A 27,426-nucleotide genomic window follows, 5' to 3' on the forward strand; every position below is an offset into this window, starting at 1 on the left:
CTCCCAGTTCATGACAACTTACTGGTATGTCCTGCTTCTACTTTAATACTGTCATTGCATTAAGCCCTGCATAATTCATTCCATCATTATGCAAACTTCAGATGGCTGCACTATTACTTTTGACTACAGTAGAGTGAATGCTTATGCTCCTTGCACCTGTAATCAGACACCTTGCAGCATAGTTAGTCACAGCCGTTGTCAGTCGTCAGTCCATGACTCCTCCACAAGAGATGGAGATGCCCCACTAGTATGAGGTAGATCATACTTAACAATAATGGCTTAGCAAGGGAGCTGAAATATGAAGAACAAAATCATGGGCCTCTCATCTCAGTTTCCCTAGGAAGAGTCAACACAGCTGCTAGCTAAAGCACCAAGATGTCTTGTGAATCCATACCTGATACTGAATTTCTTAGTTATAACTTCCTGTCTAAAGAGAACATAAGCATATACAAAAAAACACACATATATATATATTTACATAAAATTTGCAAATATACAACAAAAAATACAACTCGTCCAATTCTTCTAACAACACGCAGCTTGACTGTTTCATATTCTTAACAATTCTTTCTTAGTAGCTCAGTACATTTGTATGAACTATGAATCTGCCATCTAAAATATACACAAGTTTAAAACACCCACCTAACAGAGGCTAGATCAGGCCACAGTGCTACATTATGCAGTTTCAGGAGAACAAACACAAATTAAACATTACACTTAAGCCAGTCAAACAAAATATTCTCTGTATATAAAAATACACCCAAGTCTCATAAAGCAAATACTAATGATGATATTCAGGACAGTGATAAAGTTGTCAGCACTGCTGATGGGAATTTAATACAGTACTGTACCTTTCCCTTAAATCTTTAAAACATTAAGTTATGAATTCAGAGCATTTCAGTAGAAGTCATGGGCTCATGTAAGTCCTCTCTCTCAAAACTGACTTTTTTATATTATTAGGTAATGCCAGCAAATGAAGTAGGCTGGTCATCCATCTTCAAATGTACTAGACTATGGCAGCCTAACCTCAGGCCCCTATACCTCACAGGGGATAAAATGGAACTGGATATTACCATTTATATTAATCAAGCTTAAAAACATTACTTGTTCCATTCTCCCTCTCCTTCACACCTCTCATCAGATACAAAAAGAACAATGCCTACCAAATGAGGTACAGACACTTGTCATGGAAGAATATAATCTTGCTGGATAGTAATTAATGTTCCTACACCATTACATACAATATCCATATCATTGAAGGTGCTCAAAAGAACCCTTGTAAAACTCTGACATTTGCTTCATAAACAAAATCTGATCTGCAATCAACTTGCATGGGTTGCTGGCCTGCTGAAGTAATTACACTCATCCACTCTAACACATACATTTTTTTTTTTACATTATTAATTTGGATTTGGCACCCTTTTTCAACGTGACAGCGTCTAGATTGACTCTATCGGATATGTTTATGTGAAGTTACAGAATGTGGTGAAAGTTTTTTGACGTATCAGAAAAAGCCAGGATTCCGGACGCTTGAATGATGAATGAATGGAAGCGTGGCCCAGTGGACTGGCCAAACTTGGGCTGTCTGGATGCTGCTACTCCTCATCCTGCCCTAGGGTGGGAAATGAGGTCTGGATGATGATGATGATGATGATGATGATGATGATGATGGTGAATAATTTGATTCCTCAACAGATTTACTTGTTGCTCTCACATAGACTTACACAACACACACACACACACACACACACACACACACACACACACACACATATGCATAGTATTTGTTCTTATACTGCATGTGGTCCTCCTTAAGTTCATATTTTCCAAGAACAAGAGGGGCTACATATGTATTTACACATTCTCCTTCATTATCCTCCTCTCACCATGCCTCTCACTGGGATAATTTCTGTTAGTATTTTGCTGCAGCTTCTTCTAAAATATCAAACACCCTTTCATAGACAAGTGATCTTGCATCCCTGGCCCAGAGGAAGTCAAGGTGACTGAAAATTGGATTGGGAACCTTGTAGGCTGCCTGTAAGTTAGGCAACTGTTTTGACAAAAGCTCCACATCCTGCGGAAAAAAGGAAAAGTGCGCTGTAGATCATTAAAGAAGACATTTCTATAAAACAAATTAGCCACTGTACAGTAGATCATCACACATAAACACTTACCAGGAATTTACCTACTTCCTCAGTGTAATAAGACTCTGCAGACATAAGCTGCAGGCTGATTTCTAATTTTTACCTCCAGATCTGTTGCTCAGCACCTTAACCACTTCAGTACTGCAGAATTATCATAATGGTATTTACTTTTTTTATTTTATTCACTTCTGGCTACTGCCACTATTTCTTTTTTTCCTTTAATTTAAGAGTTACTCCTTATAGTGAAGGGACTGAAAATTGCCTCCACTAACCTATTCAGGAAGATTTTCAAAAAAGGAAAAGGGAAGCCAAATCCCATTTTGCCCTCTTCCAAGCACAGGGGCCCATAGGTAGATAACCTTTAGTCCAGAATGTCTAATGGCAGGAGACTAACCTATGCCTGTTATATCATTTACTGTACATGAAAAAAAAAAAAAAAAAAAAATCTTGGGCTCAAACTGTGGCACCTGGGCCACTGGATGCTCCAACCAGGGCGCTCTACCAATTGCACCACCAGACTTCTAAAGATGATGTTCTTTTCTTTTTTACCTGACTACTGGCAGAAAAGTTCATGGACTTTTAGTGAGACCCCCTCATAATGAAGCAGTTAAAAGAGTAAACTCATATTTCTGCACTGCCACCACTTATTAGTGCAGTGTAAATAAGGGATTTATCTTAACACAGCTTACAGTCAAGGAAGATATGTTGCAACTCCACTGTGCTATTTACCCTTTGGCTGCTGGTATACCTTTCAGAGGGCAATTTCTTGTCTGCATACTCTATACAGCTACATAACTAACATGAGATTCAAAACCAAATTAGCTACATAACTAACATGAGATTCAAAACCAAATTAAGAACAATGTATATCATTGTACTGAGTTCATGGAATCAGCATCAGTGAGGCTAAGTTTAACACACCAGTCCAGCAGCAAATTCATTTCCTCAAGATATATTGCTTTCTCATTCCCTACCACCAATGATGAACACCTTTAACTAACTTCCTTATGCAATAAAAATTTGCTGGTTTATGGCTATGGTGTAGACCTCCTCTCAGATATTGTCTGCAAGTTGTATATATGCTCTCTGATAACACTGTGCTCACATTACCACAGAGACAAAAACAACGGCTAATTATTACAAAACAATATGTGCTGTACAATACCTGTCAAGTATAATCACAAAACAGACACCAAACAAATTGTCAGGTCAGCTAACCTTCTCCCCTGTGAGCCAGTCATTTTCCGCCCAAAATAATGTTACTGGCACTTTGATTTTGGAGACATCATACACAGGAGGCAACGGCTGCCCATACTTTTTCACATTCTTCTTTCTTCCCAGATCAAAATGCTGGAAGCGGCCTGAAGTTGAGAAAAATGTTTGTTACAATGTGCATAACTGTCAAGGGAATGCTAGTACCTATAGTATCATCCAGCTCAATGATACTGGTATGATATGAAGAACATACATAGGAAAAGTCAAAAGCAAAATTAGTTTCAAAAGATCTGTTGTCAATTCACTACTCTTCTACTGCAGGGCTACACCTTTCCATTAAGGAAAGGTAAAACCACACTCCTCCATACTGGCTTAGCACTGACATTTACATGAAACCCAACTGCTTCAGTACTATTTTAACCTGCTGAAAACTTAATGCCTGACATTATCACAAGGCAGTCATCCTGCCAACCATCCAACAGCTGCCTACCAAAAGTCACACGAAGTTAAAATCACTGTCTGGCAGAAGAATGCATTCCCTTATCCGTTTAATGTCAAACTTGAATGAGCTGCACTTGGTGTTAGGGCTCTCTTTCAGTTATAATAACAATAATATATCCCATTCACACCCAAAGTCAACTTCAGTATTTTCCATCTGACTTAAACAAGACAATATTACTCAGCTACAAGGAAAACCCCATACAAGAATGACTCATATACTGTTTTAGGTACAGCTTAGCTCTTACCAAATTACTATAATGTGTTCAAGTAGCAGAACTAAAGGCAGACCCAAATAACAGACATCACCTGAATAAACGTGTCAATAACTAGTAATACTGTAGTAGACAATTACTGTCTGTGTGCAGAATGTAGAGACGTAGTGAATCCAGGGGAGGGAGGGAGGGAGATGAGCTCCGCAAGATTAGATACTTGGATGACAAAGAGGAGGCACAGTGGAAAGACAGAGTGATACAGTTTTTCCATTATACACTTCATACAGTATCCATAATCATGTTAAATAATGTTGCACTTGATTTTGGTGACCTCATCAAAGCAACCTTGTTACCCTTAGGTATACTATAGGTACTATATTGCATGTGCTAATACTGGTAGAGTTCCTCTCATTTTATGATACCTGTACTACTTGTTTAAGTAAAGACAGTTCCTAATACTTCATTCTGGCAAATATCCCCTTCAAATCAGGCAATAACTTTTATGTGTCATTAACTCCATAATTCTATATGCAGTTGTCATAATCATTGTAATCAGAGCCTTCACTTTCCTAACAGTTTGGAGGCTTGGCTAAGCTTAAGGAATTTTCCTGTACAGGTCATGGGAGAATTACCTGTAGTGTGACTGGGTAACATGGAATAATGCACCAGGGTTTGTTCCATCTCTGAGAGTCTGACTCCAAACAATAGAGGGAAGGAAAGGAGGTGATAGGAGAGAAAATGCTGGTCAGTTCAAGTCTCAAGCTGTACCTTAATAGATATCTGTTGGAAGGAAGTCAAGAATGAGAGCAGTGGAAAAGAGTTATTTGAGAGAGCATGTGGAGTTACATGGAGGGACAGACAAATGGAAGTAAAGGAGCATTGTTGTGTTGATGTGGATATGACCAAAAGTAATAAGAGAGATACTCAGAGATGGTTTGGTCATGTGAAAGGATGAAGAATGAAAGACTGACTAGGAGAGTCTATGTGGGTGAGGTGGAGGGCAAGAGGGGAAGGGGGAGACCAAGGATGCGATGGAGGGATGGAGTGAAGATATACTGTATACTGTATATGAGAGAGAAGGTGTGAGCTGAAGGGAGGGCAGCCAAACACCAGGGGACAGGGCGATGTGGAGGAGACTTGTCTGTGATCACCCCTTACAAGATTATGGTGTCTGACTATAAATAGACAAATAGATAGACAGACCCCATTCAAGCTGATATTCACTCAAGATTGTTTTCTGTGTCATTCATACACCACACAGGAAAAGAGGAAACAAGCAGTTTACTTGACTCACAAACGGAAATCTTTCAGTACTCTTAAAATAGGGTAATTACTATCACATTACTATGCATCTCAGATATAATTTAGAATATATATTTTTTTAATTTGATTGCTCTATACAATATGATTACAAGGATTAGAAGTTAAATGCAGTCCTCTTCTATAAATGAGTTACTAAATACATATATCACATTACTAAGTATCTAAGATATAATTTAGAATAATTTTTTCTTAATCTGAATGTTCTGTACAATATGATACCAAGGATTAGAAGATAAATGCAGTCCTCTTCTATAAATGAGTTACTAAATACATATACAGTAGTACAGTACAGCGCTGTATAACATACTCATAAATGCCGTGACTACTGTATATTAATATGCAATAACAGAACAGAAAAAACTCATTAAACTTACCTGAGGAGTAGCCTTGAGCAAAGTGAAATAGGGTCTGTGTTGAGGAACCAGCAGGGTTGTGTGAGAGGATTATTGGAACCATTGCCTGTGGAGAGATAAGTGGAATTTTTTTTTTTTTTTTTTTTTTTATCAAGCGCACTGATCATTATTCCATATATTAACATCTGCCTTCACCGCAACCAGCTCACTTTGACACAACATATCTAACTATTGCCTTAGCTTTTACTGCATACAGTATCACTAAACCTTCTTGCACTGATAACATGTACCGGATCATATCGGCTTCATCTAATTTAATAAGTGATTTATGTCTGGAGCCATATTCAAATACAGTATATAAACTTGTTGCTGTTGATCAAACCCAATCTATTTGGCTGAGCAGACCCATCAACCACAGGTAAGCAACTGTCCCTACAGGGCCATCCTGTCAGTGAGCTGATGTTCCCTTGCAGCTGACTGTGCCTCCCCACAGCAAGGCAGAGTGAAAAGTGGGGAGGTTTGGTTCCTGGATGGATGCCACCAAATAGACCAAGGTTATTCAACCACAACTTTCCTTTGCCTCATACTTATTCTATTCTGCTATTATTTCTGTACTCACCTGGTCAGCCCTGGATGGGTCAAAGCCTGTGATCATAAACTGTATGTTCTCACAGAAGACATTCCTACCACACACACGGTAAGGATCCCACAGTGATATCAGCAGCCGATTTGTGAGAAGTTCTTGAGCATTACCAAACAAGCGAAGGACAAACTGTTGATAAATACGTCTTCATTAATTTTTAAATTTCTTCTCACTGAAGTTTTACCTCAAATCACAATCTACTCCTTAACACTGACTACGAGAGGTTTCCAGGGCTGATTTAAACCGTTTGGCAATAAAAAAAAAAAAAAAATTAAGGTGTCACTGTGCAGAAGGAGTTAATGAAAACTCTCACCCTTTCACTATGAAAGGCTTCTCTTAATAAGAAGGTAGCAAAAATAATATATAAAGACATCATAATGCTGAAAAAGTTAACACCATGAAGCAAACACTGGCACTGTATTTTCCAGTATTAACATTTAAATTATATCTGTTTTGCAAATGAGGGAAAATGGAATATAAGTTAATTGCAATGCTTTACACTGATGACGGTCAATCCGACCACTTACCTACATCCAAAAGTTTATTGGTATATAAGCTGTCGTACAGGTACAGCAATATTATTACATCCAATAACCTGTTCCCTTTCCCCTAAGCAATATTACATTTTCATCCTGGCTAATGTTACTGTCCTCTGAAAGACACACTGACCCTTATGAATGACCAAAAGACTCATTCACAGTAACAAATGTTCATCTGTTCATCATCCAACCCTTTATTACCACCACATGAGCCCAAGAGCCCAGGACAAAGCTTCTCTTTAATAAAGGCAACAGTAACTCATCCCAGAGTGCAATTCTGTGAGCAATAAACTCTAACCACCCCTCAATTTAAACTCTTTTGGGCTACATCTGATATACTGCAGAGTACCTTAACACATTAACTTAACAGGCATCCAACTGTATGGGCTGGTTCTGTGGTTCAGTGTAATACAGTATATAATCCAGAGCAATAATCATAAAAATTATCTCATTTCACTCTCTTGTATCTTATTCTGGCCATTGTCAGATTATGTTTCACTGAGAGAAATCCTTGCTTTATATTGAGTTATTACTCTGTCTAAGGCAAATGTGAAGTGCTTCACAATACAGTACTTCAAAATGCTACTTCAAACAACTTTACACCATCCTCACATCAGTTACTAATCTCAATGAAATTTAATGAGATCAAATATAAACAGACTAATTTAGGTGCTGCAATTGTTTAAGTACACTATAGTTGTAGCGTTCAAAAGAAAATCATTCAGTGCTGTCTCTGTTATACCACTCACATGTAGTTCATTGACAAGTGGAGCAAAGTATTTGATGGGTGAGGTGATGCTTGTGACAGTGGCCACAGGTGCAAGGGCCACCATGGCAGCCACACGACGCTGATAGTACTCTGGTTGGTTGCTCATCATGGCAAAGAACACAGTTGTGCCCATTGAGTGACCCACATACAGCAACCTTGGTGCTCCAGTTGACTGAAGCACATATTGCAGCATGGCAGGCAGATCATACTTGGCCATCTCATCATAACTGTAGGGGAATATGAAGTTACTGTGTTAACTGGTTATTTTTACTGTTATTAACTAAGAGAGTCAAAATGACCTTTACTGATGCCTTTGTAATTAACTCATTCTAAATATAAGAATAAGCAAGTACTGCACTGGTTTGGTTTGAATATCCATAAACTATCTATGTTTAGGTAGGAAAAGTTGTGTGCACACTGCAGTACGGCTCTGTTTTCCCTGATAGACTCATACTTATCATAAATATAAAATAAACCTACTTGGAAGTATGAAATAAACCCCTCACTTTTATTTAATTCTTTAACTTAGGGGAGACCTCTCATAGTGTAGGGATTGATGAAGGATATGTTGTATCTACCTCTCAGTCAAACAAGTCTCTCCTGAGCAAACAGAACTATATCAAGTTAGCAAAAAAATGAGAAGACACAGTGAAGACCTGCGAACTGTTCACTGAATAAAACTGGACCGCCAAGAAAAGATGAGGTGATGTAGAGCAATAATGTCCAAGGTTTGTTGGAAGGCCCAAGCATATTGACAAAGTTGGCCCATACAGCAGATCCAGCTCATTCTTAAGCTCTGACCACTGGTTGGGTTTGTACTGCCATTCTGAGATCAGTGCTGAGAATAATTGATGAGTATTATCCTATGTTAATGAGTATCAGTTGCATTTTTGTCTCAAAAGGAGCCCAAAAGTATCAATGGTTCCAAATAGTATCAATGGTTGGGTTGGTACTCCTGCTTTGAGATCAATGCTGAGAACTGGAGAGTGTTATCATGTGTTGACTGTCAGTTTCATTTCTCCCTGGTTCTTTGAACAGTCACTGCTTTTGGCTCTTTTCAGTTAAATCTCTGAACATCATTTCCATCCTCATTCTCATTGTCTGGGTTTTTAATAGGGCGGCACCCTTTCACTCAGTACACTCAGGTGTTTGTGAAAACTGTAGACTTTATGGTAGGTCTTCCTGTATTAAGACATCCCTGACAGGCAAAATGTTGACAGAACAATCTGCTCTAGCCAAGCAATGAAACAGCTGAGAAAAAGTAAGGTCATGTAAGTACAGGTACAGGTAATTACTGTACATTTTCGCAACCAGTACTGTCAACATCCAATCATCCATCACCCACTAGTACTTTAAGTGTCATACAGACTATAAAACAAAAATTAAGATGGCAGTTGCAATTACTGTACTGTTTTAAAGCAAATTCTCTCTTTTTAATTCAAATCCTTTGCTGTGAGAGGTCTTCATTAAGATGGAATAAATGGCATGAAAGTAGCATGAATAATAATTTTTTTTAATGTACCAGCATACCTGAACCTCCAGAACTCTGGGTCAGTATGTGAGAGGTTGAGATGATTGCGGGAGTATATGTTGCCTCGGAAGTTACCCATCCACACATCATACCCGGCATCAGATAGCAGGTAAGCTAAAACACACCATATGTAATCAGCATAATGGTAAATGACAAACAGAAGGGTAACTACAGATATTACCTTATCACGAAAAGTTGACAAGAAGTAGACAGATATAAGAGCTTCAAGGTCCTAATATGGGGCGTTGCTAAAATTGCTTAAGCACAGTATATACTGCTATACAAAAGAATGATAAAATTACTGGAAGAAATGTCAAGTCTAAAATCTTGATTATCCATGACCACATGCTACAGAGCTAAAGGAATGGATCTCTGCATTGAAAGTGAGGAAATTTTCAGTCAGTTTTGCAAATCTTAAATCAATAATCCCATAATCCCAGCAGCAAGAGATAAAAAAAAAAAGTCCTGAACAGGTTTATACCAACATTTCCTATATACAGCCTAGAATTTAACCACTACCATCCAGTGACATTTATGTACTTTGATGTTCCAGACAGACTGAAGCAGCTCTGGGCTAGCTTTTCAAACTAGAGGGATTACCTACAGCTTTCATTAACTCCCTTCACTACTATAGGGTTCTCCTAAGCAGAGTGCTGTACTGTAATATCATCTGGCTGTAGTCAGTGTAATGCTGTATGGTAGTGAGACCGGAGCAGTAAAGGAAGAGTATATTCGCAGACTCAAACGTACAGAAATGACAATAATTAGATGAATGTGCAGTGCGTCCTTGAGTGCAACACCTGGGAGGGCTAGGTTTGCAATGGAAGAGTTAAGAGTTAGGATGGAACTGGAGTGTATTGGTGTTGTGATGAGGAGGGGTAGATTTAGATGGTTTGGGCATGTGGAGAGGATGGGGGATGACAATTGGGTGCTGGAAGTGAGGGGCAATAATGTTAGGGATAGGGTTGCGAGAAGTAGACTGATAAAGACCATGGACGAGGTCATTGAGTGTGACCTTAGGGATTAGGAACTGAATAGGGAGGCTGCCAGAGATCGAGCAGCATAAAGAGTCGCCATTAGGTGACCAAGGCCAACACATGCAAGCATGTTGGAGCCTTAAAAAACAGAACGAAATGAAACGATCTACAAACTGATGGGGTTAAGTATGGACTGTATTTATTTGAAAAAAGTATTGCTGACCTAGAGAATCTTCATCAGTGTTGGTGTTCCAGTTATCTGATGATCCCATGAGGCCATGCTGCATGAACACCACCTTCTCCCTCTCTGGCAGGGTCAGTGGTTCCCCAGCCTCCTCATGATGTGGCTTGGTTTCGGGTTTTTCTCCCACGTGAGGCTTTGCCCCGGGGTCCTCACCAGGGGAGAAGCCCTCACTAGTCACATTGGCATAAGGGTCGAAGAGGTTTTTCCTGTTGCACATAAGATTTCAGTTGAGTAGGAAATGATAGACAGATAGCTCTTGTTTTATGTTTGGGAATGTGCTTATATACTGTATGTTTCCTTATTTCCCATGCAACCAGTACAGCAAATTCATAGTTACTAGTAAAACAGATTAATGGGTAACAATGAAACTTTTAATTGGCAATTTCTATAATTTGCTGTGAAATTAATAATAAAAACAGAATGCTAAAAAAAAGAAGGGGGGCAACTTAAAAGGACTTACTGTACTGTAAATGTTAAAAAAGTATAACAATTTCTGGACAGTTTACATGAATAAATCCATAGGATAAGGAAAGTGTGTTATGAAATCTCCAAAGGCACTTAGAATACAGTCCTCTGGCTCACTTGATGCGTATGGCACGGCGGGCAGGGTTGGCAAAGGGTGGGATGTGATGGATTGTGAGTATGTATCCATCAGCAGTCACTACTCTGTGCTCCTCCACCTGGTATCCAGCCTTAGCACCAAGATCAGCCTGTGGATACATATAAAAGCATGGTGCCTGAGGATACATACAAACTGTAAAATCATTGCTGAGTTGCCTAAGGATACATAAAAAATCATGGCTGAGTTCCCTGATGATACCATAACTAGTCATGGTGCAACTGCCTGAGGATTCATATTAAATCACAGTGCAACTGCTTTGGGATACATAAAAGCATGCTGTAAGTGCCCAAGGATACATATAAAATCATGAGTGAAGTGCCTGAGGATACATAAAACCATAAAAAAATCATGGTGGAAACTACACCACACAATATAACAGCTTTGACATGACATGACATGACAGCTCATACATGACCACCAACATAACATGGCAACTGGCATGACACATGGGATTGGGATGACATGACAGCATGGACATGACAGTACTGACATGAGCTGATGGATTGATGTAACAGCAATATAGTATGACATGATGTGAGTGCACTAATATGACACAGCAGCACTGATATAGCTATATGACAAAACTGACATGACAGGACATGAAAGCACCATGGTATGAGTGCAGTGACATGACAGCACTGATGACATGATAACTGTTAATGACATTAATACAGCAAGATATGACAGCTGACATGACTAATATGGCATGACATGGCATGGCAGATTGATGACATAATGACATGACCACTGACAGGACGACAGCTCATATGACATCACTGACATGACTGCAGGTATGACATCACTAACATGACATGATAGCACTGACATTACGAGATAACAGCACTGATATGGAGTTTAGTGTTGATTGTGTTGTTGTGACCACACTCGACGTACTTTCTGACCACGAATTCTGTACTGACGCAACGACTATAGTTTTATTAATCGCTATTTGAGATGCAATTGTTGACCCTGTGTGTGTTGTGTGCGACTGAAAGATCTGCCTATCCATTCATCGCGCTGTGCTATCCAGGGACCTTTCGTTGGCGCAGTCACCTATCAGTGAAGTGAAAAGGTGGAAGTAAGTTTCACCTTAATAGGCCCTTACGAGAGAGAGAGAGAGAGAGAGAGAGAGAGAGAACTGACCTGAAATATTTCTGGTTGTAAAAGGTACAGAGAGAGAGAGACAGACAGACAGACAGAGAGTTGGGTGTTCCATTGTCCATAATCTGATAATCCTCGTCTACATTAATATTCCAGCGTGTCACAGCCAAATACATCTTATTCCCTTCATTAGTATGACGTCTCTTATTATTTTTGTTCTCAGTTCAGCCAGACAAGCATTTTCAGCTAAGAGACGTTTCGTAGTAGTGGTAGTAAGAGTAGTATAGTAGTTGCAACCATAGGCTCATCTGAATGTGAACCCCGTGGACTGCAGGCTGAAATTACTCCTCTCCTGCAGACCACCATCCTCCTTCTGGGGGATAGGGAGGGAGTTGGGAGAAGTTTGTTTAACCAGGCAATGGACCCACACGGTAATAGTGCCACTACGTGAAGGCGTCCCTCTCCATCACCAGCCATCTTGTAAGTTAGTAAATTAAAAGGATCCTTCATTCCTCTACTGACTGACCAAAAGTATCGTACATTTCAAATTTGTTGATAAATACGTGAGAGAGGATAGTGTTTGGAAACTCCCTGTGCTCTTGTTTGCAGATGATACTGTGTTGTTGAGTGAAGACGTAGGGGAGCTGCAAGGCTTGGTGGATGAGTTTGGGAGAGTGTGTAAGAAACGGAATCTAAAGGTGAATGTAGGGAAGAGTAAAGTGATGGTCTTTGAGAGAGGTGAAGTCAGTGAATGTACAGCGAGGTTGGATGGTGAGGAATTGGAAAATGTGAGTACGTTTAAGTACTTGGGTAGTGTGATGAGTGAGGTTTGGAGGGTGAAGTGCTTGAAAGGGTACAGCAGGGAAGAAAGGTTGCTGGTTCTTTGAAAGCAGTGATAAGAAACAGGGAAGTGAGCATGGAAGTGAAAAAGTTACTACATGACAGTATTGTGATACCATCTCTAACGTATGGAAGTGAAGCTTGGACGCTGTTGGAAGGACACAAGTCAAGAGTGAGAGCGGTGGAAATGAGTTATTTAAGAGGAGCCTGTGGAGTCACATGGAGAGACAGGCTGACGAATGTGGATATAAAGGAGCGTTGTGGTGTGGATGTGGATGTGATAGGAAGCGTTACGAGGAACACACTGAGGTGGTTTGGCCATGTGGAGAGGATGGAGGGGGGAAGAGGGAGGGGGAGGCCGAGGATGAGATGGAGGGATGGGGTGGAGAGGTATATGAGAGAGGGGGGTGTGAGTTGGGAGCAGGGCAGTGAAATGGCGGGGGGCAGGGCGACGTGGAGGCGATTTGTTTGTGGCCACCCCAAACGGGATTGAGGCGTCTGGCAATAGATAGATAGACAGACATTTCAAATTTGCTAATACGATCCTTCACTCCTTTACTGACTGACCAATGCATTGCTATCTATCTATCTATCTATTTATCTATAGCCCGACGCCCTAACCTCGCAAAGGGTGGCCGCAGACAAAATGCCTCCAAGTCGCTCTGTCACCCACCATTTGACTGCCCTCCCCCCAACTCACTCCCCCCTCCCTCATATACCTCTCAACTCCATCCCTCTACCTCATCCTCGGTCTCCCCCTCCCTCTCCCTCCCTCCACTTCACCTACATACACCCTCTTAGTCAGTCTTTCATTCTCCATTCTCTCCACATGTCCAAACTACCTCAGTGTACTTCTCCTAATTTTCTTAATCACATCCACATCCACCCCACAACGTTCTTTCACTTCTTCATTCGCCAACCTGTCCCACCATGTCACTCCACATACTCTTCTCAGGTAACTCATTTCCACTGCTCTCACTCTTGACTTGTTCCCCTCTAGCAAGGTCCACGCCTCGCTTCCATACGTCAGGGTAGGGATCACAATAATATCATGCAGTGACTTCTTAACTCCCATACTCATCCCCCTATTTCTCATCACTGCTTTCAGTGAGCCAACAACCTTCCTTCCCTGCTGTACCCTTTCAAGCACTGCATCCCCCAAACTTCCATCCTTACTCATCACACTACCCAAGTACTTGAATGCACTCACGCTCTCCATATCCTCACCATCCAACCTCACTGTGCATTGTGACTTCATTCCTCTCAAACACCACAAATTTACTCTTGTTTACATTAACTTATTGATTCCTCTTCTTACACACCCTCCCTAATTCATTCACCAAACCTTACAACTCCCATTCATTTTCACTCAACAATACTGTATCATCAACAAACAGCAACACCGGAATCTTCTACACCTCACCTTCATTCATTAGGGCCACCCCCACATCCACTGCCCTACCTTGCACCTCCTTTACAATCCCATCCATGTAAATATTAAACAGCCATGGACACATCACACATCCCTGTTTCAGTCCCACATTTAGATCAAAGAACTCACTCAGCTCACCATCCACTCGCACCGTAGCCCTAGCTCCCTCGTGCATACTCTTCACAGCACTCAACAATTTCCCCTCCACTCCATATATTCTTAATACCTTCCAAATACCTTGCCTATCTACTCTGTCATGCTTTCTCCAAGTCCATGGAGGCAGCATACACTTTCTTTCCCTTCTCTAGATATTTCTTCGCTAAACATCTTAGAACAAATATCTGATCTACACATCCTTTTTCCTTCCTAAATCCCCCTTGTCCTTCTCCAACTAGCTCCTCTGTTACATGCCTAACCCTATCAATGAGTATTCTACCATATATTTTTCCAGTCACACTAAGAAGGCAAATACATCGTACATTTCTAATCTGCTGAAGTTTCTCCTGCTGAAATTTCCACCGCCGTGAAAGCTGCAGTGCTGTGGAAACCATAAAAATATTATAGTTTCAGCCAGTTCATCACACGTTCTCATTTTCCCTTTCACCTCAATTCACTGTCGAAAGGAGAAAGCGCAGACATCGACCCCGGTAAGAGTGGGGTGTCTGGGATGCACTGGTTAGCATGTCCAGCTCGCAACTAGAAGAGCCAGAGTTCGATTTTCAGGCTGGTCATACTCTTGGACGAAGTTAGTTTCCCCCAGCTGTGCTTCTTCACCCAGGAGTAAAATTATGACCCTCAGTGTGACATCTCTTACTGCGAGTATTCTAGGAGGGGACAGACTGGGAGAACAAAAATTGACTGCCTGAATAACCCGTGTGCAGTAGACAGGCAGCAATTTAATCCTCTTTCTCCTCCCCTTCCTCTATTCCTCATGCTTTATCACACAGGATATTAGTCTACACCACTTTACATTTATAGCCTGCGTTTTTCTCTGGCTGTCATGTTTATATTTCCTTTACAAATGTCATGCAAACCATCCTTGGCTCAGGTCCATGGCCAGACTTGATCCCAATTACTCGCACTGGGGAGAGAGAGAGAGAGAGAGAGAGAGAGAGAGAGAGAGAGAGAGAGAGAGAGAGACGGGGGGGGGGAGTTGCTAATATTCCTTACAGGTAGCAATGGAACTTTTTTGCGTAATTTCTCTATAATACTGGGCGCTTCGTAAACAGCACTCGATTGGGGATATCCGTGTGCTGCAGGGACGGCTCAATCTGCTGGTAAGGGTGTGTGGCAGGGTATGTGCAGGGTAGACATCAGTAACGCTGACTGAGCCGTTCCCTTAGCACACGAGAAATCACCAGGTGGAATGGAAGAGGAGAGTTATATATGTGCTACCTTGTATAATGAGGAACAGCATAATCGAATTTTATATAGCATGCCTTATAATTCCGATAAATCATAAATACAGTAGCCTGCAAAGCACATTACAATGACTACACAATCTACAGACACTTTTTGTAATATACCTGTACTGTGCTATGGATAAAAAAAAAAAAATAAGGTGACCTACAGCAAGGACTTTATTCATGGTACGTCCTGCCTACTACGAAATTAATCCGACTCAGTGCAATGCCATGCTACGTCGGAATGTGTATCAACGGGACGAATGAGTACGCGCAAGAGCCAGATGCCAACTGAGAACTTCCGACCTCGGTTCCGGAGATATTTACATCCCATCTGGCTCCAATTTTTGACGGCCACTGTCAAATTTAGCTTTTTTTCGATATTCTAGTTATTCATATCATTATTTCTAACGATCGGTGGAGAGTTGAGGACCTTGCGTCAATCTAGTGGCTTCTGCTAACCCGACGCGACAGGATGGACCGAAGTGGTGCGTAGTAGACCCAATAGTAAACAACGTAGTAATTCGTCCTCCCGCAGACACACCTACGCCACACCCCCTCCCCTAAGGTCACAGTTGCCAAAAGAGATAAAGATTAGCGAAACGCGCTCACAAGAACGCTAGGAAGTATGCGAAACTTGCTAGAATATTGACAAAAACTGGTACAGATCTCCGTAAAACTATCGCGAAACTGAAATTATCACAACCATGATTCTATGACTCCCTCTCAGCTGAACAGAAAATCGTCTGGAGTTAACCAGGGCAGAATACTAGATACCTCCCGACCACGTGAGGGTTATTTTAGATTCAAATACGAAGTCGCAAATTGGCACACACACCCTTTTGCCCTGCGTCACAGTAATACCGCGTTTAACTGGACCAAGGACTGACTAGGCGTACTATTTATAGTAGTCGGACTAAGGACAATACCCTCATTGGTCTCAGAGAATTCGTAACGCCTCTCCCTAAGTAATTCATTTTGCAATTGAGGTCACAGGCAATTCGTAACACTTCTCCCTCAGCTGTTCATTTATTGTACAGTCGCAGACAATAATGTCGTTCCATTTTTTTTTTTTTTTAGTCGAACACTGAAAATCTGTCATAACATTCTGAAAGTTTGTTGGACTCCGAATACTATTTCCAAAGTCACTGTTCACTCTTTATTATAGAGAAGTGAACAAATATTTATGTCCCTGACTATACCTTATTATCTTACTTTATATTGCTGATAAAAATATATTTCGATATTAAATTGATACAAATAACATACGGGAGAATACTGGGATCAAAATAATTCGTTAAGGAAGGTGTGTGTGTGTGTGTGTGTGTGTGTGTGTGTGTGTGTGTGTGTGTGTGTGTGTGTGTGTGTGTGTGTGTGTGTGTTCCATTAAAAAAAAACACACACTGCAAGAAAATGTTAATCCCTGTACACCGAATACTTTTTCTATCATTCGTGTTACCAATACATTTCATTCAGTTTTGAGAGACAACTTGTGGTGAAGCAGTAAGAAGACTATATCCCACCACTCCAGGTCGAAAAGTCTATCCTTAGGTGAACAATATCGAATATATATAGAAAAGAAAAACACAAAAGCTATCTTAAGTTAAACAGAACAATACAGACGGCTAAAGAAAAAAATAATAATGTCTGTCCTTACGTAAACAGAAGTGTATGTAAACAGCAAGGAAAAAAAAAAGAAGAATCTATCCAATTGTGAACAGAATCGTATGGACAGAAAAAAATATATATATATAATGTCCTAAACTGAATCAAATCGTATGGAAATAATAAAAGAAAAATGAAAATTAATCCTTAGGTGAAAGAATCGTATGGAGGAAAAAACGAAATAGTCTGTGCTCATAAGAAATCGAATGGACACACACACACACACACACACACACACACACACACACACACACACACACACACACACACACACAAAGACGGAAAATCTATCCTTAGGTGGACAGATTAATATGAAAAGATTGGAACGGATACAATAAATAAATATAAAAATAGGTCTCAGGCTGAATGCGTGGCAGTGGCGATAGGAATGATGAATGGAGAGGCATGTCAGTAGTAAAGGTGTTATCTGAATGGGATATATAAGGCACTTCAGTTTATCTTTGAGAGGGGGGAGCAGGGGAAGAAGGTGTGGCGAGTTATGTGGGTAGGGAAGATAACGTTGTCCTATTCTTTACGATGCTTGTGTTTTGGTGTGTGTGTGTGTGTGTGTGTGTGTGTGTGTGTGTGTGTGTGTGTGTGTGTGTGTGTGTACATACGTGCGTGAAATAATCGTGCTTGAATGCATGTGTATGTGTGCGTGTTTTCGTGCGTGATTTGGTGTGTGTGTGTGTGTGTGTGTGTGTGTGTGTGTGTGTGTGTGTTTGTGTCTGTATGTGTGTGTGTGTGTGTGTGTGTGTGTGTGTGTGTGTGTGTGTGTGTGTGTGTGTGTGTGTGTATACCCATGTGACATACTTGAGTACGTTGGGTCTCAAGCATGGGATGTCACGTGCATGTTTTTGTGCCATAAGTTTAACACAATTTTTTTAACCATTTACAGAAGGATAACACTGCTCACCAGATACCTTACAAATGAAGTCTGGTTTTTTATCACTTCAATTCAAATCTTGTTTTCTGGTTTATTTTTGCCGCTATTAGACTACTTTCCTTAACTTCGTGTTGGTGAGGGACGCCTTCTCGTGGTGGCACTGATATTACCAGTCAACTCCACTGCCCGGTTATACAAACGTCCCTCAACTCCTTGCCTATCCCCTAAATGGACGATAGTGGACTGGGGGGAATTAATTTCATCGTACAAACTAAATAAATAAATAATTAAAGTACATAAAAATAGAAATCCTCCACTACGCCTGACCTGTGATGACCTAGTTCAGATGCGCATTTCACCTGTAATCAAGTTGGGTGCTGATTGGAGGTGTTGGGGTGAAGATGTTTGTTTATCAATGTCCTAGAAGCAGCGTCATGCCACTCGCCACGTGAGTCTGGTTGGCAGGGATAGGGTGGCAGGGGAAGGGGTAGAGGCAGGGGAGAGGAGTGGCAGGTGGGGGTGATAGGGTAGGGGGAGTGAGGGGTGACAAGGTAGGGGTGGGGGGTGATAGGGGAGTGAAGATGCGTGGTGGTGGTGGAGGTCATTGGCTGTTGATCTAGAGAGTATACAGTGACCTTAATCATTACCATACACCACCATTCACTACCATACACCACCATGCACAACCATACACCACTACTTTTATCTACCAAACGCCACTAATCTATGATACACCACCATACACCATTACTCTGATCGTCACCATACACCACAACCATATACCACCATACATTACCATACACCACAATCTAACTCTGTCAATCATATTCCTTCATACAGCACTACATTTAACGTCACCATACACGACCCTCACCACCACCATCACCATACAGGCCTACACCATTACCGTACTACTTACCATGCCTACCTGACACACCCTACCCTCATCACAAACACCATACAACGCTATTATTCCTTTCATCACTACCCTACATCATCACCATACACTACTCACTACTCATCACTATCCTACACACCCTACCCTCACCACGAACACCATACACCACTATTGTTGCTCTCATCACTGTCCTACATCACCACCATACCTCCACCACCACCACTATACACCACTACCATGCTCCTACTCACCATCATTTCCCATTCACCATCCTATACCCAGCCCTCACCACCACAACACCATTCCTTTGAAGTTATACGTGTCCATATTTGAAGCTGTGGGGTGTTATGGAATGAGAAACGCTTACTACACTCCTTTTAAATACACCTGGCCTAAAACTGTCGTCTCTCAGCTTTGAATGCTGAGGTGTCGCAGTAGATTAACACTAGAATATGATGTTAGTCACGAAGAGGCGCTATGAAAAGGATGTAGAACCGCAGCATTAACTTTTTCTGCCACTGAGCTATGTGGAATAAGCTGCGAAAGGTCGAAAAGCGTGCCATCCCTTTCCCTGATGTTAGTGTACACTTTTTAAAATTTTCCACCTTATTTCAGACTGATCATTTCATTTTAGCAGCTTTGGATCCTCAGACGAAAGCACAGAGAGTCATAAACTGAACTTTATTTTTGTGTTTGATTTAGCGCTTTTTGCCTCTTTTCAGCAATATAATCCCGAATTTTGAGGAATGCCATTTAAGTAAAACCTATTACTCTTCCAAGAGCTTTCCAACGAGAGACGTAGTTTTTTTTTTTATTAATTACCAAGATAACCCAGTGTAGCAACTCCAAAAAAAAAAAAAAAGCTCGACTGTAGCAAAAATAATCTAAATAAATCACTGGAGAAAAGAGACTGAGGGTGAAGTTAGGCAGAGTCCAGAAAGCAAGAAAATAGATGGCATGAGAGAGAGAAAACCATCAACAGCATATCCGGAAAAATGGGCCACACACTCACTCATCCGTCATACAAGCCCCCGGAAGCGGCAAGGGATGGGCCGGACGCACACTCATTCACTCCCCATTTAAGTCACAAGAATTCACAAGGGAGTTTCCTGTATTTCATTATATTATTTAATTATATCCATTAACCATGATAACCTCTCTCTCTCTCTCTCTCTCTCTCTCTCTCTCTCTCTCTCTCTCTCTCTCAGCTTAGGAGACAATTTTGACGCAGTCCATTAAACCCATTACTAAATAAGCTCGTCTGGTTTTAGTACATACATGCATACATACATACATCTATTTCCAGACGTCTTAATCCCGTAAAGCGTGGCCACAAACAAATCGCCTCCATGTCGCTCGGTCCCCTGCCATTTCACAACTCTGCTCCCAACTCACACTCCCCTCTCTCATATACAGTACCTCTCCACTCCATCCTTCCATCGCATCCTTGGCCTCCCCCTCCCTCTCCTCCTCCCCACCTCACTCACATACACTCTCCACGTTAGTCTCTCGTTCTCCATCCTCTCCACATGGCCAATATACATACATATAAAATCTCACCATACAGAAGGGGGTTACATAACGTATTTCCTTGTCATCACAGCTCAAAAAGCTATGTCTATATTTGTATTTAGCATTTTCGTCAGTCTAGATTGTAACTGCAAGGGTGGGAAAAGTAACAAGATATAGTAGAAATGAAAAGCTGTTCTTGTGACTGTGCTCATATTTTAACCCATCTGTCTAGTCTGTAACTTAGAAGGAAAAAATAATAAAGCCAGTGAAATGTCCTTGAAAGTGAACTAGCGCTTCGATAAAACGAGGGAAGGTCAAGTTACACCAGTGAAAGTGAAACAACCGTCCTTGTAACTAAGCATCTGTTTGTTGACATCGCGATAGTGGTGATATACTGTAGAGAGCTACTTATTTGTTTACATCGCGATAATAGGTCATCCAGAGCACCCCACGCGAAGGCCACGGCAGCTTCGTTGGAGAAAACACATAAACAACTGATTAGGATTGCGTATCAATGGTTGTGACATACTTTCACTTCACCTCGTCAAGTACTATAGTTCTTTCACCTTAACTTGGACCAGATTTTCGTCTTTTTGTTGTTTATTCCATAGAGATCAGAAAAAAATGCTACAGTTCTACATCCCTCCCATAGCACTTTCTTTTTTACCATACGAATAATCCTTTTGCCTTAACTTGGTCATGATTTTCGAATTCTGCAGCTTCTTCCACGTAGCTCAGTGGCAGAAAAAGGCAATACTACAGCTCTACATACTCTCCTTAGCAGTCTCTTTTTTTTTTTAATAGTGCTTTTATCTTCACTTGGGCCAGATTTCCGTCCTTCTGTAGCTTATTTCATGTAACACAACAGCAGGAAAAGACAATGTTACAGCTCTACATCCTTTCCTTTGCACTTCGTAACTAGCACCCTATTCTACCGTTAATCTATTGTTACAGCTCAGCATTCAAGATGGTGAGATGGCAATTTTTGACCAAGTTAGAGAGAGAAAAAGAGAGAGAGAGAGAGAGAGAGAGAGAGAAAGAAAGAAAGAAAGAAAAGAAATACGTATAGCAGTATTTCCCCAAACATTATGACAAATTAAAGAGTAAGGGAAACGTACTTATAAAATACTTAATTATGTTAAATACTGTTTAAAGAAGGAAGACATTAATATAGTCTTCCAAGTTGTGTTTAGTATTGCTTGAGTAAGGGAGACAAATTTATAAAGTCTTCTAAACTATATAAGGTTTGATACTGCTTGGCTAAGGGAAATATCTTTATAAAGTCTAAGTTGTGTTTAATACTGATTGCATAAACTTAACAACCGATTAGGATGCGTATCAGGCTGTGGCACTCAACACTTCACCCCGTCAAGTACCGCAGTAAGTATATAATATCCTTACATTGTGAAATCTGAGAGGAAGAGTTTCGCCATGCTGAGATCGAACAAAGTCGTATTCTAATTTGGCGACTCCGTAAAACCTCTTCCTTGGCGATTTAGTCTTTGAAGCGAGCAAAAACACTAAACTACAGTCGAAATACGGAGTGCAGAATTCTTGCTCCATATGCCTTGTAAGATATCCCTGCTTGAGGAACACCAAAACTTTTCTCTTCTCAGATACTTAACCAATTGTGGCATGTCATACCATTCAGAAATTGTCATGAAAATTCCCTTCCAGTGATACCAGACTTTTTCCTCAGAAGTCCCAAATACAGCCGAAAAAAACGCCAAAAATATTTCCACTGGGCAAGAGCGAGGCAACATTTTTTCCCCTCAGCTATTAAGCCAAAAGTGACACGTACCTTTTTTTTTAAACTCATGAAAATTGCCTTCCAGTGGTACCAGCCATTTTCCAATCGCCAAACGTAGCCGAAAGGGGACAAATATACAACCTTCCTTGCCCGGACACGTTCCACATCCCTTAATTTTTTATTATTATTTTTTTTACCTTACATACAAGCCCTCAGTGTGTACCGGTAGACGCAAGACACCTTTACACCACACAAGTATAATACCTCCGCTCAGTATACACATTATGGCTTCCTTGAGCGCTAAGCCAGTGAGTGTTGTTCGTTCGCTTAATATGAGCTAAAATTGTCCCATCTCTATCTTGAATGCTGATCAGTGAAGAGATGTTAACACGAATTTGATACTAGTCACGAAGAAGTGCATTATTACTTCCTAGAGCCTGAGTGACTAGTTTGTTCGCCTTAAATTGTCCTGTCTTCATCTTGAATGCTGAGCAGTAAAACGATGTTAACACGAATCTGATGCTATAGTCACGAAGCAGTGCATTATTACTTCCTAGAGCGCTGACCCCGTGTGACTAGTTTGCTCGCCTAAACTTGACCTAAAATTGTCCTATCTTCATCTTGAATGCTAATTTGTAACAAGGGATTAACACTTTGATGCTAGTCACGAAGAAGTGTATTATGATTTCTTGGAGCACTGAACCCAAGCGCCTGTAGTTTGCCCACTTTAAATTGGTCTATTATTGCCATATCTCTATCTTGAATGCTGATCCATAACAAGAGATTAACGCTAGAATTTGATGCTATGATGCTAGTCACGAAGAAGCGCATTATGACTTCCTGAGGAGCCAAGACGACCTAGACACTATACAGGGATGATATTTATAAACAAACTTTCAGTCAGCTCTCTCCATTTTTTTTTTTTTTTTTAAGAAAGGATGAGGAAAGAAGATATTTTTCTCGTGTTTTTTCTTCTTGGAAATAAAAATCATGGTCTCCCCCCCCCCTCTCTCTCTCTCTCTCTCTCTCTCTCTCTCTCTTGCATGAAGTAGGAAATGAGTGAAAAAAAAAAAAAAAAACTTACCATGCATTATTCCTCGCCCTTCATGCAAATAAAATTCTCAACGACAAAAGGAAACTATTATTTATGTTCGTTAATGCTGTAAGGCCCTAGCACCTCTTTCTTTGCGATTTATTTTTGTATATGGGTGGTTAATATCCTTTTAGGCGTTACGCTGTGCAGAGTATGGCAGTGTTTGAAGGATATAGCACTGATTAGAAAAGTAAGGTGTAAAAAGCAAAATAAATAGCTTAGGAAAAGGTGTTAGGGAACTTCCTTAACCCGGGTCATTGTGTCCACATCTCATCACAAGGCCGTTTCAGCCAAGGGTACGGCGCGTCAATGCTAAGTGGTACGGAACGCCAATGTTAAGTGCTACGGTACATTTCGGTCGATTCACTTACGCTGTTACGGAACTGTCAGATTTTTTTCACCATTTCGAGTGATTTAGATTTTGTTTTACCATTTCGAGTGACAGATTATTTTGTTTTCACCATTTCGAGTGGCTTAGATTTTATTTCACCATTTCGAGTGGCAGATTGTTTTGTTTTCACCATTTCGAGTGGCAGATTGTTTTGTTTTCACCATTTCGAGTGGCTTAGATTTTGTTTCACCATTTCGAGTGGCAGATTGTTTTGTTTTCACCATTTCGAGTGAATTTTTTTGTTTTGTTTGGTTTCACCATTTTGAGTGGCATGGTTTTGTTTTCACCATTTCGAGTGAGATTGTTTTGTTTTCACCATTTCGAGTGAGATTGTTTTGTTTTCACCATTTCGAGTGAGATTGTTTTGTTTTCACCATTTCAAGTGACTACAGCATCATTGTTTATCAGTAATGTTTAATACTCACCTTAATTCTAAATCTATTAGTCTCCGTCACATGTGTCATCTTAACTAAGCAACCCTCACTTTTGATCAAACGAACTGGGAGGAATTTTGTCCAGCCTTCCTTTGTTTGTACAGATGTTGGAGCGAAGGAAGAAGGAATGTCCGGTGTAAGTAAAAGTGAAAGAGGATTTACAGGAGTTGACCTATTTCCTCCAAGACTATTTTTGCCTTGGAGAAATTTGCCTGACATATAGGTAGATTAATCCGGATCCTATAAACAGTGGTAATAGGATAAAAGATGATCGTGTGAGGCTGCTGCAACTTAGCTTTCTGGCATAATCAAACGTTCCCACAATTGGCAGAGCTTGACCTTACAGTACAATGACGTCGTATCTCGGTCTATTCTTGGTACTTTACGTCCATACGATCTTATGAAAGACATTCAGTTTTGGCGAGTGAAAAAAAAAAAAAAAAGGAAAAAAGAAAACTGAAAAAGAAAAGATAATAGAAAAAAGACAAGAACAACGAAAAACAAGAAAAAGAAAAAGATCACCTAATCCTTCAGGTTCACAAAAGTATCTCCTAACGGGAAGAAAAACTATCCGAAAACGGAAAGATTAAAAACAACAAGCGCGTTAGTCGACCACATGACCTACGTCGCGCCAAGAAACAGAAGAAACAATCATAGGAAGGCAAAAAAATGGGTATTTTGAGCAAACGGGTGGGCAGGATGGGCTATGAATGTTGATGTACGATGGGACAGGGGCAGGAGAGTATTGCATGTGAAAATGAGTGTTGCAGGATTGGTGTTTTGGGTACAGTGATGGATTAATTCAAAATATTCTCTAGGAGTGAAGGTGTGTAGGGGGGAGATACAGAAATGATCGTGGAGAACAAAGAAACGGGTGAAATGAGATGGAATTTTGGTGGAGGATAGGGAGGGGCCATGGAAGTATACCCTATGAATGTGAGTGCTCTAGGATTAATAATGCGAGTATTTCAAAGTGCTAAAAAAAATGAAAAAAAAAAAAAAAAAAAAAGGAAAGGAGAAGCCTGGCGTTCTTCTCATTAGCATAGCAAGAAGACGTGATCGAAGGGATATATCTAAAAAAAAAAAAAAAAGGAAAAAGAAATAGAAAAATACGCATCCGCCTGAGGTTCCGGCAAGAGGATTCCCCACTCCTACGTCCGTCACTTTTGGCTTAAGGGCAAATTTCACTTTTGTAATGTTGTGTTCATTTTGCTGGGCCTTCCCAAAAAATGTTTATTACTGACTTTTGGCCATTTACTATTTACATTATTTTACTGCATTAATAGCCTTTCTGATTCTTTTACTGTAGTTGATTATATATATTTTCATACAACACGCCAACAGCTGTTCATACCTACACTCACACCCACACCACATATACACAAACGCTCTCTCTCTCTCTCTCTCTCTCTCTCTCTCTCTCTCTCTCTCTCTCTCTGCAACACCCATTTCTTACAGGTAGCCTACAATACGAAACAAACAAGGCCATACACATACATTACCACACCCACGCACACACAAGTACATGCACACACATGTTCGCGCACACATATACACGCACAAGCATGTACACGCACACGCATATATCCGCACATGCATGTACACTCACGCACACAGTGGGTACGTAGTTTTCTTGACCTTACCTTGAACCTCACACACACACACACACACACACACACACACACACACACACACACACACACACCTGAGTACGTAGTTATTTAGCACTGTACACCTTTTATCCCATCTACACACACATACACACACACACACACACACAAACACACACAAACGATACAGTAACGTAGTTATTTGGCAGACTGCACACTTTCCTTCGCACACACACACACACACACACACACACACACACACACACACACACACACACACACACACACACAGGTAAACACTCCACCCCCTTTCACCGTCGGGCTGACTCTCCCTTTCATTTCCCTAGCTACGTGTATCCTCCCATTCACTTATTTTTTTTTTTATGAGCCCGTTCCCTGAGGCCACACACCTTCCCATGTCACCACTTCGACACTAACACCCACCGTCCATACTGAATACACGCCAGGGTTGTTTCATTTAGGACTGGTGCGATTGTGCAAGCGGGGGTGTTATGTGTCTTGTCGGTGGGTTTTGTCGAAGATCAGTGAAGTCTGAGTAAACGAAATTTTCTGTTGATATTCTTTTGGCGTTGGAATGAGAAGCATAATATTTCCTCAGTTTAACCACAAAATAAACAGAATAAAACAAGTAAAAGCAATCACAGAATGAATTTAGTTCTCATAAAATTTAAGCCAAACTTTGTGCCAGGTTCAGGTTAAGACAAGGATAAAAAATATTCAGATTTGAGAAGAATCGGCCAAAGATCAAGGTCACAGGGCAAGGTCAACCCAAACAGTTTTCATCCGATTTTAATGAAACTTTGTGGAATGGTTAAGGGCCAGGCAGGAATGAAGTAATTTGATTTTATGAGCAGTCAGTTGAAATGTTAAGATCACAATGCAAAGCTGAATGTAGGGTGCTATGACAAGTTAGTGCTCTCTCTCTCTCTCTCTCTCTCTCTCTCTCTCTCTCTCTCTCTCTCTCTCTCTCTCTCTCTCTCTCTCTCTCTCACTCTCTTTACGGTAGCTATAAATGAAAAAAAGAAGAAGAAGAAGGAAAAACATATCATACCGTCGTTTGAATGTTGGAATTTTCGGCGCTGGAAGAGAGAAGCATGTTGATGATGCCACTCAGGAAGGACGTCTGCCGCGGTGTTCTTTGCCGTCGTGTGAGGGAGGCGGCGTCTGTCAGAGTCACTACCGATATTAACACCAACAGCAACGCCAGGGGTCTTGTTCCTTTGGGCTTCATGACTGCTGAGCTTACTGGATGCTGAGTATATTTTTTTCGCCTGCTGAGTGACGTGTATGTGGTGTTTCTCTCTCAGATGCAGTATG

General features: G+C 40.7%; 1 protein-coding gene across 1 annotated transcript; it reads right to left on the reverse strand.

The window, feature by feature from the left end:
- Positions 1 to 1,912: 1,912 nt before the first annotated feature.
- LOC145396082 (gastric triacylglycerol lipase-like) lies at positions 1,913 to 27,340 on the reverse strand. Its single transcript, XM_080269548.1, has 9 exons — positions 27,161 to 27,340; positions 11,034 to 11,161; positions 10,431 to 10,657; positions 9,230 to 9,344; positions 7,680 to 7,926; positions 6,368 to 6,520; positions 5,770 to 5,854; positions 3,363 to 3,505; positions 1,913 to 2,074 (listed from the first exon to the last, which is right to left on the reverse strand). The coding sequence occupies exons 1-9, from the start codon at positions 27,338 to 27,340 to the stop codon at positions 1,913 to 1,915; spliced, it is 1,440 nt and encodes a 479-aa protein (XP_080125674.1).
- Between the last annotated feature and the right edge of the window lie 86 nt (positions 27,341 to 27,426).

This window comes from Coenobita brevimanus, chromosome 34, assembly GCF_032717465.1.
Source record: "Coenobita brevimanus isolate Jiangsu-jjx chromosome 34, ASM3271746v2, whole genome shotgun sequence".
Lineage (NCBI taxonomy): Eukaryota > Metazoa > Arthropoda > Malacostraca > Decapoda > Coenobitidae > Coenobita > Coenobita brevimanus.